The sequence below is a fragment of the Schistocerca nitens genome, chromosome 4 (genome assembly GCF_023898315.1).
Source record: "Schistocerca nitens isolate TAMUIC-IGC-003100 chromosome 4, iqSchNite1.1, whole genome shotgun sequence".
Taxonomy (NCBI): Eukaryota; Metazoa; Arthropoda; class Insecta; order Orthoptera; family Acrididae; genus Schistocerca; species Schistocerca nitens.
In genome coordinates this window covers 106,723,601-106,741,752 of record NC_064617.1, presented here as the reverse complement: position 1 = coordinate 106,741,752, position 18,152 = coordinate 106,723,601, and the positions used below count along the sequence as shown (strand labels likewise).

Sequence of the window (18,152 nt, the reverse complement as noted above, 5' to 3'; positions counted from 1 at the left end):
GAAGGATTTTTTGTGACCAACTCCTTCTACTCCACTGATGAATTTCTTAGTAGAACCAACTGGTATTGTGTGTGTGTGTGTGTGTGTGTGTGTGTGTGTGTGTGTGTGTGTGTGTGTGTGTGTGTGTGTGTGTGCATGTGTGTTATATTAATAATGTCAAATAATGCAGGTATTAGCACAATCTGATTTCAGTACAAATTAAGTGCAGTAATGCAATCACTGTAAATAGGTGTTGTAAAATAATTTTTCTGCTTGGTATTTATTACCTTTATGCTTAAATTTTTGTTTTACTCTTCCCACATCCATAACAATCCTTTAACTTGGGATCTGTGAAAGATACATTAGCGCATTTGTTTTTCATTGTGAATATTTATTTGTTATCTAGCTTTTCCAACATGTTCTGCAGCCTGAAAGGTTACCTCACCATGGATCAATTGGAATGAAAAGTACATCTAATGTAACCTAATCTAAAATTAATTTCATGTTCATGTGTGTGTGTGTGTGTGTGTGTGTGTGTGTGTGTGTGTGTGTGTGTGTGTGTGTGTATGCACAAATGTGATGTTCTACCTGGGGTCAACATGCGCTCCCATGACAGCCGACGGTTTTCCATTACAGTTGGTACATGTGTCCCAGCTGTCACACTGGTAACCAATGAAGGCCGAAGCAGATGTGACAGATTCAGCAAAATACAGTGTAGACCTCCCATGTGAACAGGCTCCTGTAAGAAAATGAATAATTTAGTAACAATATATACCAAACACCTGGCACTGTAGATGTAATCAATAGTATCAACTAGCATTTTTCTCCTTGTTGAATACATGAACAGAACAAGAAAGGGAGCAGTTGAATTTGGTTCAAAACAGTTTGCAGAATGTACAGTGACTTTCATGAATAGAGACAGGGAGAATACAAGGAAGAATATGAAGTACAAGAGAATGGATACACATAATTAAGGGACAATATCTTACTCAAAAACAGAACTAATGAAACAGGCCTCAGTCCTCTTACAAAAGCATTAAGAACTATGCAAGTATGTTTGTCATGTTATGGGTTGTGGGATTTAGACTACTCATTTTCACATATGTATTTTGTGTGTCCTGCTAGGTCAGCATTAGTGTAATTAAAGTTTTTTCTATGGTCTCAAAATACCAAGATAACTGTTATAGTTTTTTTCCATCTTCAGGAGGATGAGTCAGTTCTTACTTGGAAAAAAAAACACAGTTGTGTTTGTTCTCAACTGTTATGTATTGGATGATACAGCAGTTTGAGAATTTGAGTTTTACAGTGCCCCACAGAATTGAATAAAATGTTTCAAGGATAACCGCACAAAACATAGTACTGATCTGGCAAATTTATGGAGATAATTGTTCCTAAGTTTTTTACTGCTTTGCCATTGTAGTTTTTAAATGTGACTCAGTTACTGAATACAATTCCGAAGGCAGATTATAATTACATATTTCCAAAATCTAGGTCAAGTCGAACAAGGTGCACCTCTTACTTTATTTCTAGTGTTATTTTTTCCATTTTGTTGTAATGATTCTTGGATTGTACTGAGACATAAAAACTTGATACATTGCACCACTTCCAAGTTATACAGCATTGAAATTACCCAATCAGGTTGTTTCGCACTCAGATTCAAATAGCCTGTGAGGAGTGGTGTTGACAAACATATTCTGCATGTGGTTTTCTTGAGATGAACAAGAAAGCAGTACAAAAACAAACATGGGAAAATGTTTAGATGGCAGTGGGGTCTGATCCTAGCCCAACGGGCCAACAATTTCATGCATTACCATCTGCACTGTGGCAACATCCAACTTGCGTTATATCAGCCTGAGTGTGAACGTTTATCAGCTTGTCATTTGATCATCATCAGGAATCATATGTATGCAATCAATCTTTGTCAGAAGAGTTTGTTTAGGCTGGGCTCACAGTGGCACCAACAGTGGTCATCAGACTGGATCACCAGAGGTCACCCAATAGCATCAGCCAACAGCGTGGTAACGGTGCATATGATATTCTTCATCAGTCCGTGACAGGGTCAAGGAGGTTAGGCTAGAATCCATTCTATATATGAAGTAGGTTAGATTTTAACCTCCAAGGGTGTGATGGATACCACAACATCCCTGTGCTTGGAGATGAGTGATGCAGTGTGGCATTTGCTATTCAAAAGATACCAAATGCAAGTAAACAAGTATATCTGCCCTGGAAAGAACATGGCAAGTACTGTACACTCTGCCATCAGTTACTGGAGTTATCAGTCAAGTTTTATGAATATATGAAATGAAGACGAAAACACCATGCCACAAAAGTTAGAAATGCTTTAATTTTATGACACCACTTTCCTTTTCCCACCAATGATTAATGTCAGAAGGAGCCAGCACCTTTGAATTCAACATGCCATTCTTCATGTTTTTCATATTTTTATGTTTATATTATGAAAATATGCAGTTTCAATTATATGCCACATTAAGGATCTCTCTAAAACATACTGTTCTGAGTACAGTTTATCATGCTACAGTTGTAGGATGTGAACATTGGTGTTTTGCCAGTGAGGTTATGAGCACTTAGTGCTTGAGTTACATGATAAAATAGATGTTGCTTCTGCTATGTGAAACATGGATAAAATCTGTCTGTGAGTAACCAACTATTATTTATTTAATGAAAGACATAATCATGGTTTTGCAGCAAATTATTTTGTTATAAAAATGGTGAAAATTAATACAATATTGGCACAATATGCAGATAATCAGAATCTAGTACTGGAAACTTCAATGCTATTTCAACACTTGCTGGTAGCAGTATTATTTCAGAGTGAGTGTAGCTTTTAATAAGGGTCATCATCTATATCACAGTGTCTTTTTAAAGATAAACAAAAGTTTAGAATAAGACAACTTGAAATGGTAAAGCACTGGAAAGTGGACACATAAAACATCACATTCGCAAATCACTTCATGTAATAGAATCACCACTACTGGCATAAAAATGCCAGTAAGCAGTAATAATAATTTGTAGACAGCTAATGTCCACCTACCACAGCCAAAAAATGACCCATTACTGTAACTTTAAGCATACGTTATGACATCCTTCTCACTTGAATTAATTAATTTTTTGAATTTATAATTTACACCTAAAATATCCACTAAAAATTTTGTCTACTTGTTGTTTCCAATAAACTTGTGATTTCAGTACATAGAATCCAAACTATATCTTGATTGTGATACTTTTATCCTCAGAATGCCAGAAACTCATTCTTCCTTGGATTAAACTTATCAGTTTCTCACAGCCCATATGTGAGAATGTCTGTCAATTTGACCAAAGAAAACAAACTGATTTGAATTTCACCAATTGTCATCCAAAATCTACACATTCGAGTGATGAGATCAGCTACAGCGTGACCGCACACACAGTGGCATGTTGGGTCTGAAAAGATCACCTGTCTTCAGCTGATGTCGGTCATCAGCTGAATCCACTTATACTGGTGCCACTCTGACCGCAGCTTTAGCTGCAAAGGTACATGGAAGGATGTGCATCAAAGAACAATAGAGGGAGGCTTGACTCACAGAGTGGTAACAAGGCGTGTCGTCCACACTCCTTTGAGAAATACACCAATATGCGTTTAGTATATGGTGCTACATATCAAAATGTACCTGAGGAAATCAACATTTACAATACAAGATTTCCCAACCACGTTACTCTGTGTGCAAATACTTTCATAGTGAATGACAGATGGTTATGGGAGATTGGAAATTTTTCTGTAATCAATGTTGATGTTGGATGAGAACACTACATACGGAACATTCAATTAGAAGAAAATGTTCTAGATATGATTGCTGCAACCCTAGTACCAGCTTGAGGGCCATTGGTAATGCTTTGGGTCTATTTAAAGTTATTCCGACATTCTTAAAGTATGCCCGCAAATTACACATGGTAAAATGTATCTGTTTGTTTGTCACTACAGGTTTTGTGCACTGTAGTATTGGATGTCGTACATGATGCAAACCAATTTCAGTACCACCTGCAGAAGGTGCATGATGTAGTGGAAGAGGACTATCCCTCTCATTACCAATATTCCATGTGGTACTTAAATCAGTGTTATGGACAGTGTTATGTAGCTTCACCAGAGAAGGAGCATTCAACACTGAAAACAGTCACATTTGGATGGACGCAACTCAGCATGGCACTTATATTATGCCCTATCAGCATAAGTTAAGGATAAATATTTGAGTAGATATCATAGGCAACTGTTTGGTGGGTCCTGTCCTACTTACTCCCCATTTAAATGGGCAGACATATTTACCATGCCATGAAAAAAGTCCTTCTGCTGTATTTAGAAGACATTCCTCTGGCAGTCCATTTTTCCTTATTTCAAAGATAAAGAGGCAAAAAATAATCATTACAGTGTAGAAAATATTCAAAAGCAAGAGTAGAACATAGACTTTTTCCCAATTTGACTTTAGATAAGGTTAGCATTATACTAAAATATCATCATGCATTGTACACATTTAGTCAAGGTTCTATAACATGTTGTATCTTGTCATGGGAAAATAACTGCAAAAAGAGAAGAAGAAGTCAAGATTTTGTAGCAAATGAAGCCTTACTAACATTAAGTTCCTCTTTTCCTGACAACTTGTGGGATTTCAGACCATTACATTAAACACTGTTCTCATTTTCTTTCCCACCTTCCTCTACTGGGAAATTAAAACTGTTATTGTTAGAGATATACTGCGTGATCATTAGTCCACTGTAAAGTAACTCACTCAAAACCAGAAGGCAGGGTACTCATCCAAGGTAACTTACTGAGTCCTCCCAACCAGGAAATCCTCAGTCTAATCACAAATTATGTTAATAAATTTTGTTGCTTTTCAAAAGTCAAAACAATACTGCACCCACACAACAGACTTAATCCACAATTCACAAAATGTCATGTGAGAAAAGCACAAATTGCGTTTCCAGTGCTTACCAATGTTTACATAGTCCATTTTTGTTGGCTTGGAGAGGTCATTTTGTTTGAGGTAGCACATTAAGTTCAGAATAGGTTCTAAGATTTAGAACAGCTGAAGATTAATGAGATTTGATCATAATTTTATAATTTTGTGGATACTTTCTGCTGCCCTTCTTGCAGATGGCTGTGACCTGAGTTTTCATCCAACCACTGGCCACAGTTTTTTGTTTAAGGAATCTGTGATATATTATGATTAAAATAGGAGCTTTCTCAGCTGCAAATGCTTATAGTATCTTAGGGGGATCACCTTGAGCTCTGAAGTATTGTGTAATATGAGTATTTTCAACTGACTCTAATATCTACATCACTCGACTTTTCAGTGATGCAAGAATTTAACTGGGGCAGTACTCTGTATCTTCCTTTTAATGGAACAGTTGATAAATGGGTTCAGTACTTCTGCTTTTGCTTTGTTACTTCAATTATGGCTGCTCTGTGTCTGGACAAGAACTTTGGTACCACTGACAACCTTTACATATTATCAAAATTTCTTTGAGGTTTGTGAGAGATCTTTTGATAAATGCTGTGCATCCCTTTCTGTGCTAAAGATAACATTAACATTGTCTTTAGCACAGAAAGGGGTGCACATTGCTGCAACAAAAATTTTTGACCACTTATCCAGTGATATAAAATGTCTAACAGACAGCAAGATAAAATTTGAAAATAAATTGAAAAAGTTTCTCCTTGACAACTCCTTCTATTCCATAGAAGAATTGCTATGTTTGTAATGTGTAAAAGGTGGTGGGTAGGAATTGCTAACTCAATCTGTATAACTTGTTCTCATTTTGGGGAGGGGGGAATTATTATATGGTGATGTTGAGAGTACAAATAGATGTACAAATTAATTTGCAATGTGAATGTAAAATGACTTGTTCCACATCATGACGATTTATCGTGCAAAATAATCCATGGCATGAAAGTAACTAACTAACTGTATAGCAGTCATTGTAGGCTTCATGTATTCCCTATTTGACAGCTTAATACACTGCATGCAGCATCTTCCAGTTACAGCCCTATGGTTTGTGTTTACACCTATTATGCATTAGTTCTTTTACCAGCCATCAAGACACGTATGTATTAAAACACATTTCAATGAAATCACTAGATACTGTACGAAAATGGTTCTCCTCCAATAAACTTCTGTGTAGCCAAGATAAGACCTATCCCATTCAGGTCACTCATAAACAGCAGCTCATCCACAAACAGATCTCTAGTGTGATACCCTCCTCTGACACCAGTTAGCCCATTAACTAATCACTGACCAGTATCACCGTGGCCTTGACAAGTTCAACCACATGCTTCATCACAGCTTCAAGTATATCTCATCATGCACTGAGATGAGGGATATCCAACCCAAAATCCTGCTCACATCATTCACAATGGAATATCCTTACCCACTGCGGTTCCAATCTTGCTTCCAATCCTGTAAGACAGGGTACCAAGGGGGGAGGGGGGGGGGGAGGGGGGGAAGTAAGAAAGATGAAATAACACTGCCATGGGTGGAGCCTTGTGTAGTATGCATTTCTGCCGCTAGGTGTGTATAGCTCAACTCATTGCCTATGTTGTCAACATGGCTTTTTTTGTTCATCTGCAATTATTGTTTTTGCTAGCACTGTTTTGTTCCTGTTTCACTTTTTATGATGGCATGTTTAAATGAACGACATGAAGCTGTGAAATTTTGTTTTCTACTCACTAAAAATGCTGCTGAAACTGTTTTGATGTTGAAAACAGCTTACCAAGATGACGAGTGGTTTGCTCGATTTAAAAATGGCGACATGTTGATTGATGACAAACCTTGTTCTGGATGTCCATCAACTGTCCAAATTGCTGAAAATATTGAAAAAAATTGAGAGCTTGTCCTCACAGACTGTTGACAGACAACTGATTAAATTTCTGAGGTTAGTGGGCTATCTTGGAGCTTGGTTCAATGAATTTTCATGGAAAATTTGCGAATGAAAAGGTTTACTGCCAAGTTTGTTCCTCAGTTCTGACTGACAATCAAAATAAATGTCAAGTTGAAGGATTGAAGCATGTCGTGCTTTGAAACAATAACTTGACACTGATCCAGATCTTCTGTCAAAGGTCATTACCGGTGGCGAGTCATGGTGCTATGGTTACGAAATACCCCCCCCCTCTCCCCCCCCCCCAAAAAAAAATTCCAATGGAAGATGTCATCATCACCCCATCCAAAAAATGATGTCAAGTCAAATGAAAAATCCAAACAATGCTGATTTGTTTTTATGATGCCAAGGGCATAGTTCATTCAGAGTTTGTTCCCCCCCAGATCAGACCTCAATCCAACTCTTTGTTTGGAACTTTTAAGAAGATTGCACAACAGTGTTCATAAAAAAGACCCTATTTGTGGTAGCCAGGAGACTGGTTCTTCTGCTACAACAACACACCTGCACATAGCCATCTCTGCTCGACAGTTTTTGGCTAAAAGTAGGATGGTTCTGCTGCCCCTCGCCTTACTTGCCTGAACTGGCCCAGTGCTATTTTTTCTTATTTGCACACATAAAAAGGGGCATGAAAGGGGACAGATTTGACAACATTGAAGAAGTCACGAAAAAATTGAGGGAGAAGCTGTCAGCCATTTCTAAAGTTGACTACTAAAAATATTTCAAACAGTGGAAGCACCAGTGGGACAAATTTATTAGTTGTAATGGAGAGCATTCTGAAGGGGATGAGGTTGTTTTGTAAGCAATTTGAAAGTATATAGCATTTTAAATTTTTTTTGTTTAAAAAAAAAGCCTCACATGCCACAATGCCACAGGTCATTCCCTTGCGGTCAATGTATGTGCAAGACCTGTTCCATCCACCCACCCACCTCCGATCTTAGTCCAGTCACTGGCATTTGCAACCCTATAAAAGCCAGGGAGATGTGTGAACGCAGCTATGTTATACATCAGCTATGCTGCATTTACTGTACATCATTCTATGTGGGCATGACAATTAACCAACTGTCTACTCACATGAATGGCCACCACCAAACTGTGGTAAGCTACATATTTGATCATCCAGTTGCCGAACAGGCTGCACACCACAACACAAATGACTTCAACAGCTGCTTCACTGCACTAGCGATTTGGATACTCCTTCCAGCATGTGTTTCTCTAAACTACTCAGGTGAGCATTGTCTCTTCAGCATATCCTGTGCTCTTGCAGCCCCCTCTCTCCCAGCTACCTCTCCTGACCTAAACCTCTGCTTACCTGTTTCCCACTGCCTCGCCATACCTCTTCTTCCCCATACTGATCATGTCCTGTCTTTTCCTACCACTCTTCCTCCAACATCCTCCCCCCCCCCCCCCCCCAATCACTCCCAGTGCAGGTATTCTCTCTCTCTCTCTCTCTCTCTCTCTCTCCCTCCCCATTTCCCTCCCCCATTTGCTTTCTCTCTTTTCTGTCTCCTTCATCTCCACCTTCCACTTCTCCCCCCCCCCACCCCCCCACCACTCTCACTGTATCTCTTGTACACTCTACCCTCTGAACCCCTTTGGTCTTGTTGTCATCAGTCAAAAGACCTGCCTCACACTATCCCACTACTCCCTCCTTACCTCGTACATCCTTCCCTGCCCTCTCCCCACCTCTATCTACCCAGGCAACTGCTCTCAATGATAAGTAAGCAATAATCAGTCTCATTATGGCTATGGCTGTGTGTGTTTGGATGTTTGCATGGTTGTGTGTGTGAATGTGTCTACGTTGGCTTGAGAGAGAGAGAGACAGAGACAGAGAGAGAAAGAATGAGGTTGGTGGATGAATAAGATCTCATGACTCTTGTAAAATCCTTGGCATTCTGAATCACAGCTGTATTTGGTCTGGAACGATTATGTTTTGTAACATGGTGCTTCAGCAGGCCTCCTACACCATCACAAGGCCCCTTCCCATGACCAGTAGCACTGTATACCCAGTCGGTTGGCACAAACGACTTACTCAATTCAAATATCTGGTGACGACGTCCAGACATGAGTAGCATGCTGCTCACAATCCTTCCTACCTCTCCTAAAGAGATATTCTGCAGCCCACCCCATCTACACAATACCCTGGTCCCTCTTTATGTTACATCCACTCCCGACCAATTGTCATTCCTGTAAAAGACCCAGGTGCAAGTCCTGTCTGATATTTCCCCCCAGCACATCTTCCTCCGGTGCTGTCATAGGCTTATTTTATTCCATCAGAGGCAGAGCCTATAGTGGAAGCAGTCATGTCACATACCTGCTCTGTTGCAACTTCTGCATGGAATTTTATATGTGCATGGCCACCAACCAGTTGTCCATGTCAGCTAGTGGCCACTACCACAGTATGGCCAAGAACAGAGATGAACTTCTGGTGGCAGAACATGCCATTGAGTGCAACAAGCTCAGTTTCAATGGCTGTTTCACAACTTGTGCCACATGGATCCTTCCCCCAACACCAGCTTCTCTGAACTACACAGATGGGAGCTGTACATGCATCACTCCTTTGTTCCCGTAATTTGCCTGGTCTCAATCTCTGATAAACTGCTACCTCACACCTACCTCCATCCTTGTCCCACACTCTCTCCCTCCCCTGTTGTTTCACTCTCTCTCACAACACACTTTGACGTCATCATGTCATCATCATCATATGCTACATGAATTAATTGATGCTGGTGTTCATGCTGCATTTGTACCCTGTGCACCTACTGCCTCTCCCTCCTGTTTTGCTGTCTCTTGCTGCTGATGCCACCCTCCCAGTCATCACAGTTCTCAACCACCGTCTCACTATCATCCTTCCTTTCTCCCTTCACCCAAACCATCTAACACAAACCCTCACCCCAGCCAAGCTGCAGAACTGCTGTCTTGGCACAGTGTATTTAGCACGCACATGGTATCTGTACTGGTTCATGTGTGGAGAGGGGCAGGTGGGGGGGAGTGAGGGGACGGGGATGGGGGGGGGGGGGGGGGAAGAAGGGTAGCACATGTGAGCTCTGGCTCATAAAGATATTTGTTTCAAAGCTACTAAAGTTTTAAGTCTTGTTTATATGCATGTTGACGACTCAACCCCTCAACTGTTTAGTATGTTGTTACCTTCATCCTTATTCATAAAAAAAAAAAAAAGAATCAGGATACCTTGAATGACTAGAGACAGGACTTTCATAGTCATAAGACATGTTCATTAGTATGTTCTGCCAAAATGATTAACATTTGAACCATGTCAGCCTGCGGGTTCGAGGTCAACATCATACCATGGCACAACCCACCTATTGGTAATATGTTCCTGCAGCTCTCATTGTCGCTATAAGCAGAAGGTAATGGATCAGTGTGACTTGAGCAGATGTGCAGGAAGCCTTGCAGATATATGCGTGCTGTGAATCATTGAGTTTGAACAAAGCTGCAGTATTGGCATGAGAGAATCTGATGCATCCTTCCAGGAAATTGCTGCTCATGTGAGGCAAAATGTTTTGACAGTGCAATGGGTCATGGAAGGCCATAGAACATGACAAGATGGGTCAGGTCACACCATCCAGACCAATCCCTGACATTATTGACACCTCATCCGAATGGCACTGCAGGTCAGATCTGCATCCTCCTCAGTTTTGACGCAACAGTGCAACAGTGTAACACATCATACATCATCAGGGATCACAGTCAATCACTGTTTATTATGACACAGGTTACCTGGGTGTCATCCATTTCTCTGACTACCTTTGATGGATGTGCAGAAATATGCTAGACACGGATGGTGTTTGAAACTAGGACACTGGGGACAGGAATGGCATCAGATAATATTTCTGGACAAATTCAGGTTGTTTGTTTGAAAATAATTGTCACATTTTGATTCTCCACAGATAGGGGAGCAGAATCACAGTGAATGCATTCACACAAGACATACAGCATCAACTCAAGGCCTTGTGGTGTGGGGTGCTTTTGGGTACAACTACAAATCACAGCTGGTGCATGTTCAGGGCACTGTAACCAGTGTGACGTACGCGAATGACATCCTGCGACCCATAGCCATATCCTCTCTGCACTACATCCCAAAGACCATTTTTCAGTGAGACAATGCATAATCACATATTGCTGCATGGACACATGCCTTCTTGGTGTCACAGTATGTCAGCCTTTTGTCCTGGCCTGCCAAATCACCAGACCTGTCACCAATTGAAAATGTGAGAGATATAGTGAAACAATGAGTGCAGCACTGTGACCCAATGCCAACTGCCACAGATGAACTTTGGAACCTGGTGAATGCAGAATGGATGGCTATACCACAGGATGCCATTCATGCCTTATACGTGTCAATACTATCACGCATGGAACAAGTTATCAGGGCTCATGGTGGACCCTGTGCCTAAAAGGCAACAGGGCACATTGTGAACTGAGGTGACTGAAATGCTAATCACTTCTGCAGAACATATAAGTGCACATGTCCTGTGAATATGAACGTCCTATATCTATACATTCAAGTTGTTCTGCTTTTTTCTGAACATGTGTATATTTACATTCTACCACATCTTTCCAATGCTATATTTAATCATCAAGCACATGCATCCAAAATATCTGTTCCATGTAGTTTTCTGAGAAAGAATTTAGTATTATTTATCAGGATACCATGTCACACCAACACTCACACTCACAAAATTTAAACTAACCCAACTGATTAGTGGATTATTAAACTCTCCTCCAATGATAACACTATGATCACGAAATGTTTATGTTGGTGTATTAATACCCCTTCTACAGTTTACAGTTACTTTTGGTGTGAATCAGGTGATCCAAAGAAGGCCCCAATTATAAATTTATCCTTACTCTTGATACTGTCTTGCCCAAACAATCTCCCACATAGCTTGAATTTCTATCTCCATATCTCAGTGTATGTGAATTTCTTGCCTGCTATGACACATTCATAATGTGAAAAACTCTGTGATAATAACATAAATACCTTTTTATAGAATTCTGTAAGATATCCTAAGTAAGAACAAAAGCCACAGACAATTTTTTTAAATAACATCTGATAAAATTATAGGTGCCTCTGTTCCAACTAAATGCTATGCAAAGTACTGTTAGGAATGTGGAGCTGGAAAAGATTGTGAATGAGAAATGTGTGGACATAGTGTACTGGCAGGAGTCATACACAAGGAATGGATAAATAACTGTCTGATAAATACAACAGTGACTACAGTGGGCGCAAATCTCAAAGCTGCAGTCATATTAGTCAACAGGCATTGGAATGTGATAAACATCTCATAACCATGCTCTTATCACATAGTTATGGAAGAAACATGTAAGGGGAACAATGTATGGGTAATTTCATCAATTTATCCTCAACTTTCTGATGAGTTCCATTCATTTGGAGAATGGGTAGAGAGAATTGCATGATACACATGATGTAAAAAGTTAATCATCATTGCAGATATCAACATTTATTCAACACTATGGCTCTCATCATGAACAGATACACAAGGATGCTACTTTAAGGAAAAGAAACAAATGTAAAATCTGTACATGGTTAACAAGGAGGGTCAATCCCACAACTCTGACAGATTGATAACTAACACCTCCCACATCAGGAGACACCAAGATGAAACATCTATAAAGAATAACCAGCTATAAACACACTATGGAGTGCACTAAATAGGGGTGTTAAGCCAGTAACTAGATAAGTGCAAGTTCAATATGATTATATCTATAAATGAAACTAAAAGCATGGTCTTTTTAGGTGTTCACCCAGTGCAAAGAAAATTAATCTTCAACAATAAACCAATAGAACAACTAGCCCATTTCAAGTACTTAGGATGTGACATATCATATGATCAAGATATGGATACATAGCAAAAGCTAATACTTACCAACATGTATGTGGCAAAATAAGAACACTTAAGAGAAAAACAAGAACAGAGAGACAATTAAAATTTTATAAAGTCATGGCAGCTCCCAGTTTATTAAAATGGATAGGAAGTTGGTCACTGAGAAATAAACTAAAAACATCACAAATGAAATTTCTAATCTCTGTGAAAGGCTGCACTACGAAAGACAAAATTAGAAATGAGGCAATACAAGAAGTATTAGGGATGCAACCAATAACACAAGAGGCAATCCAGTACAAATAAAAATGAAGAGAACATGAATTTTGCATGTCACCACAAAGACTTCCTAACTTGCAACATATTATTAACAATGGGGTAAGAGAAGTGTGGGAAGACTGAGGGAGAGATGGTGAGATCAGAACAGGCCTTGGCCTAATCCAGGAGAGGCAGAAGAAGAACAAACAAATTGTAATAGCTATAGTGTGGAAGTAGTATTACTAGATTGTATATCAATGAAATACACTAAACACACACACAGAATGATATAAAAATTTAGTTTACATTAGAGTAAAATAATAATTAGCAGAGAATAGCATAGAAGACAGAGTTAAGGCAGCAACCCCTACATTAATTTAGAGATGTTTCCCTACAGTCAATCAAGCGCTGGGATTAGAAATCAATATACCACACACAGGTGCATGCTCGATGTGTACTGTAGAGCTCCTTGCGTTTGGAATGGTATTGGTGACAGAATCTTATGATCTACCATATCTTCTTTTTTTCCCTTAATAATCAAATAATCTTAAGTTAAATTACTAAAATTTCTCAATCCAATATTATTATTTAAGCTTTTATTTAATTGTAAAACCATAATATATACTGGGATTTGTACAACTTATAAAAAAAAGTAATGCAAGAAATGGTCTACAGGTGATGGACCATCAATTTAAAAGAGTAAATGTCTCATATAATATTTTCAACTATTTGCATTAGCTTTGCCACACAGATTACTTCTACCTGAATTTCGTGAACAGAATATGTTTATAATCTGCTGCTACTAGCTCAAAAATAGTCCGAACAACATACTAAACTACCTTTCTGCATCAGTGTGTGAAAAACTGATAAACTAATAAATTGCATATGTCAGATCCAAAAGTGACATTCACTAATAGTGAAATAGCAATTCAAATCTAATAATGGGTTTTATATTTCTTGGAGATTAAAGTATAACTTTGGCTTTTTAAAGTCTATGATATGCTACAGTGGAACCTCTAGGTGATATGGTATGGACATCTATTTTTACCTGAACAGATGTAGACAATCAGAGTGGAATTTTTAAAAACTTCAATCCTAAGCGCCTAATCAGTCTAATATGTCATTCACAGATGCACTACACATTCTTTTGTCCTCTTAATATTGTGGAGTAGTAATAGTTGCAGCTTAATCTAAGAAAGTATAGCAACTGCCCATTTTAATAGTGGAAATTCCGGGATGGAAAAAGACGGGGAAAATACGAAAGGACAGAGATGAATTTAGAGTCTCTCTGTCTCTCTCCCCCTCTCTCAATGTTTCAATGAACAAAATCAAAAACTTGCAATGTAAGTAGAAAGAAAAATGTTCTGGCACAAAAAAACTCACCATAATCATCAGTATCACAGCCTGGTTGCTCTGAACCTCCATTTGGAAAGAAGTCTGCATCTCCCAGGGTATATTTATATCCTAGAACACCAGCATTTGTATGGATGACCTGGACAAACTCTGCATCTTCTTGGTCTAGCATCTTCTCATTTTCTGGGTTTTCATTATCATCATATCCAGGCCCTGCTGGGTCTAATCCTGTTTCGTATTTTAATTTAGTTGCTCATTAATGTCATTCTCAAGTATTAGCTTGTGATTTAACTCAAACTGATAACACTTATCCATTTTTTGAAAACTTAAAATACTTGTGAACAGTCTGTATTGAACTTTTATTGTAAAAGGTATGCATACATGTATTTTTTGTCATGTATATTTTTACAATCCCATGCAAAGCTTATTCTTGTACTGCATGTCCAGCAAATATTACAAGGAAGAAAATATTAATATCTATTTTAAAACGCTACAAATGGATATTACTAAAAAGCTATGTGAGCAGAGTTTGACATAATAAAATTTGTTCGCTACCCACTGCAAAAATTGAAAATTGTATCCCCTCTGTCGTTCCTTCCAAATTTTGCAGGAAGTGGGGTGTTATCCCATACCTTGGACAAGTATCACAGACTGTAGCCTAAACACTGAAATTATGCAACTACCACATTTCTACTTTGCAAGGAACACCACAACTCAGAGCATTTTTAGTAGCAAAGACAAGAGCCAGTTATAGCCAATCATGGGGTATAAAAAATCACTTGTCCTTATAGTAATAAGTTTTACATTGGTCAATTGGGCTAAGGCATAATTGAACATGAGCACAGTTGGAGGTTGCAGAATTCTGACTTCACATTGGCTGAGTGTGTACTGGGTGTGGGCCAAAGCTACGATCCCACAGTCCACCACTTAGAAAACAAAATCCAAAAATAATCTGTTGGAAGCCCCAGAAATCAATAAACATCCAGCCCACAGCCCTAATTTAATATTAAATGATCAAACACAGGTCAATAATTTCCCTCTTCTAAACTTCATTTAATAGTCATATTTCTCCAGTTCTGCGTTTGTGGAACCCCATTCTTGATAGTTCCCCAGTTTGAGGAATGTGCTGATCTTTGCATGTTATGAGAACTGCTTATTTCAACTTTCTGCACTCATCCAGTTAGGTACGAATTGAACCATTTGTGCACTATCCCACTCATGCCACAATATTTGAGCTTGTCTAGCAGAATTTCATGATTTACACAATCAAAAGCCTTTGAGAGATCACAAAAAATCCCAATGGGTGGTGTTCGGTTATTCAGATCATTCAAAATTTGATTGGTGAAAGCATATATGGCATTTTCTGTTGAAAAACATTTCTGGAAACCAAACTGACATTTTGTTAGTACTTCATTTTTACAGATATGTGAAGCTACTCTTGAATACATTACTTTCTCAAAAAATTTGGATAAAGCTGTTAGAAGGGAGATTGGATGGTAATTGTTGACATCAGATCCATCCCCCTTTTTATGCAAAGGTATAACAATAGCATATTTCAGTCTATCAGGGAAAATGCCCTGTTCCAGAGAGCTATTACACAGGTGGCTGAGGATCTTCCTTATCTGTTGAGAACAAGCTTTTAGTATTTTGCTGGGAAACCGATTACATTGTAATTCTGTCAGAGACAGCAAAGGACTTGGAAGAGCAGTTGAACAGAGTGGTCAGTGTCTTGAAAGGAGGGTATAAGATGTACATCAACAAAAGCAAAAGGAGGATAATGGAATGTAGTTGAGTTAACTCGGGTGATGCTGAGGGAATTAGATTAGAAAATGAGACACTTGAAGTAGTAAAGGGGTTTTGCTACTTGGGGAGCAAAACAACTGATGATGGTCGAAGTAGAGAGGATATAAAATGTAGACTGGCAATGGCAAGGAAAGCGTTTCTGAAGAAGAGAAATTTGTTAATATCGAGTATAGATTTAAGTGTCAGGAAGTCGTTTGTGAAAGTATTTGTATGGAGTGTAGCCATGTATGGAAGTGAAACATGGATGATAAATAGTTTGGACAAGAAGAGAATAGAAGCTTCGAAATGTGGTGAAACAGAAGAATTCTGAAGATTAGACGGGTAGATCACATAACTAATGAGGAGGTATTGAATAGAATTGGGGAGAAGAGGAGTTTGTGGCACAACTTGACTAGAAGAAGGGATCGGTTGGTAGGACATGTTCTGAGGCATCAAGGGATAACCAATTTAGTGTTGGAGGGCAGCGTGGAGAGTAAAAATCATAGAGGGAGACCAAGAGATGAATACACTAAGCAGATTCAGAAGGATGTAGGCTGCAGTATGTACTGGGAGATGAAGCAGCTTGCACAGGATAGAGTAGCATGGAGAGCTGCATCAAACTAGTCTCAGAACTGAAGACCACAACAACAACAACAACATTGTTCCTTATATTTATTTATTTTATTGTTATTGTACACTCCATGTATGCTGCTGTTCTGCAATTTGTGCATCTTCCCTAAGTAAGAGAAATTCTTCACAGTACTGTTATACAATTTAGCTTATGTATTTCCAGTTACAATTGCCAGTTCTACCTTTTGCTCTATTTCTGTTTCACCTTCCATATGCAATTACCTCTTCAAGTTATACTTCAGTACTCTTGTCATTTTTTAATTTGATGTTACTGTGACTGTTTATTTAATTGAAATTGTTTTACATCCAATTAAGTTATTTTACCTTATGTACATTAGCAATTTTTGGCTTTTGGTGTGACAGCCTTGAATTTGTGCAAAGCCCCTCCCTTTTGCAGATTCCACCTAAAATGTATGAATTACTGTGTCAGCTGGCACCTTCACAAGAACTGGCACCTCTTACTTTTGATCACTTGTGCAGTTTATTGTCAAACTACTATTGCAAATGAATGCATGTCATAGCAATGCAAGTTGAATTCTACTGGTGCCACCTGAAACCACACTAGTCACACAAGGCCTAGGCAGCTGAACTTCACAGCCTTAGTCATAAGTGCCAATTCCTTACTGAGGCCCATATCTACTCTTATGCAGACTCTGTGGTGTGTGATGGAATTACCCCCTTAGCGCCATATGAGAAAGTGCACCAGGAGGCTTTACTGTGAAACAACTAGTACGTATGGTCAAGCCCCAAATGAAAAAGTTTATTGTGAATTCTTTGCCAGCTGATGCCTTTCTCTGTTTTCTGAGCACCATTCACTTCACGCCTATGGGGGAATGGAACCAGGCTGAGTTGCTTCACAGCTGGTAACCGTGCACACTCCTCCACCATATGAAGGCTGCGCCACACCTGCTGCAGCCAGGTTCATCTGGCCAATTCGCACCAGGATTGCCGATGTTGGTGCAAGGGTTTGGTCACTAGCCCCAGTGGATACCGGCCAAGGTTATCTGCGACTGGGGATGCTGTCTGTGAGATGTCCGTACAGCCGATGGGTGGTAGCTCGCCACTTTGATTGGCTGTGCCCCCACTTGCTGCCAGTCAGGCCACCCTCCTCCAGCCCCTTCATCATTATTTCATCACCCATTGTTGCCAGTGGGTCCATCCCCTCTCCTCCGCACTGGCATCTGTCTGCTGATGATGACACACAGAGATGGCGACAGCACCCTTCTCTCCAGCTCTCCAGTGCTGTCGTTGGGCGCTTCGCGGGCCCACCTCCCTCGGGCATGCTGACATCACCGTGCATTTTGGTCCTATACTGTGTTGCCCTGCCCATATGGCCCATGGCCCACGGCCCCCGCCCCTTCGGCAGCA

At 39.5% G+C, this 18,152-nt stretch overlaps 1 protein-coding gene across 1 annotated transcript in view; it reads right to left on the bottom strand.

The window, feature by feature from the left end:
* The window catches only part of LOC126251960 (phospholipase A1-like), an 84,796-nt gene that overhangs the window by 2,871 nt on the left and 63,773 nt on the right, over positions 1 to 18,152 (bottom strand). Inside the window, exons 5-6 of the mRNA XM_049952723.1 lie at positions 14,403 to 14,600; positions 568 to 718 (exon numbers count right to left, since the gene is read on the bottom strand). Coding sequence (XP_049808680.1) covers positions 568 to 718; positions 14,403 to 14,600 — 349 coding nt within the window. The remainder of the gene's footprint in view (positions 1 to 567; positions 719 to 14,402; positions 14,601 to 18,152) is intronic.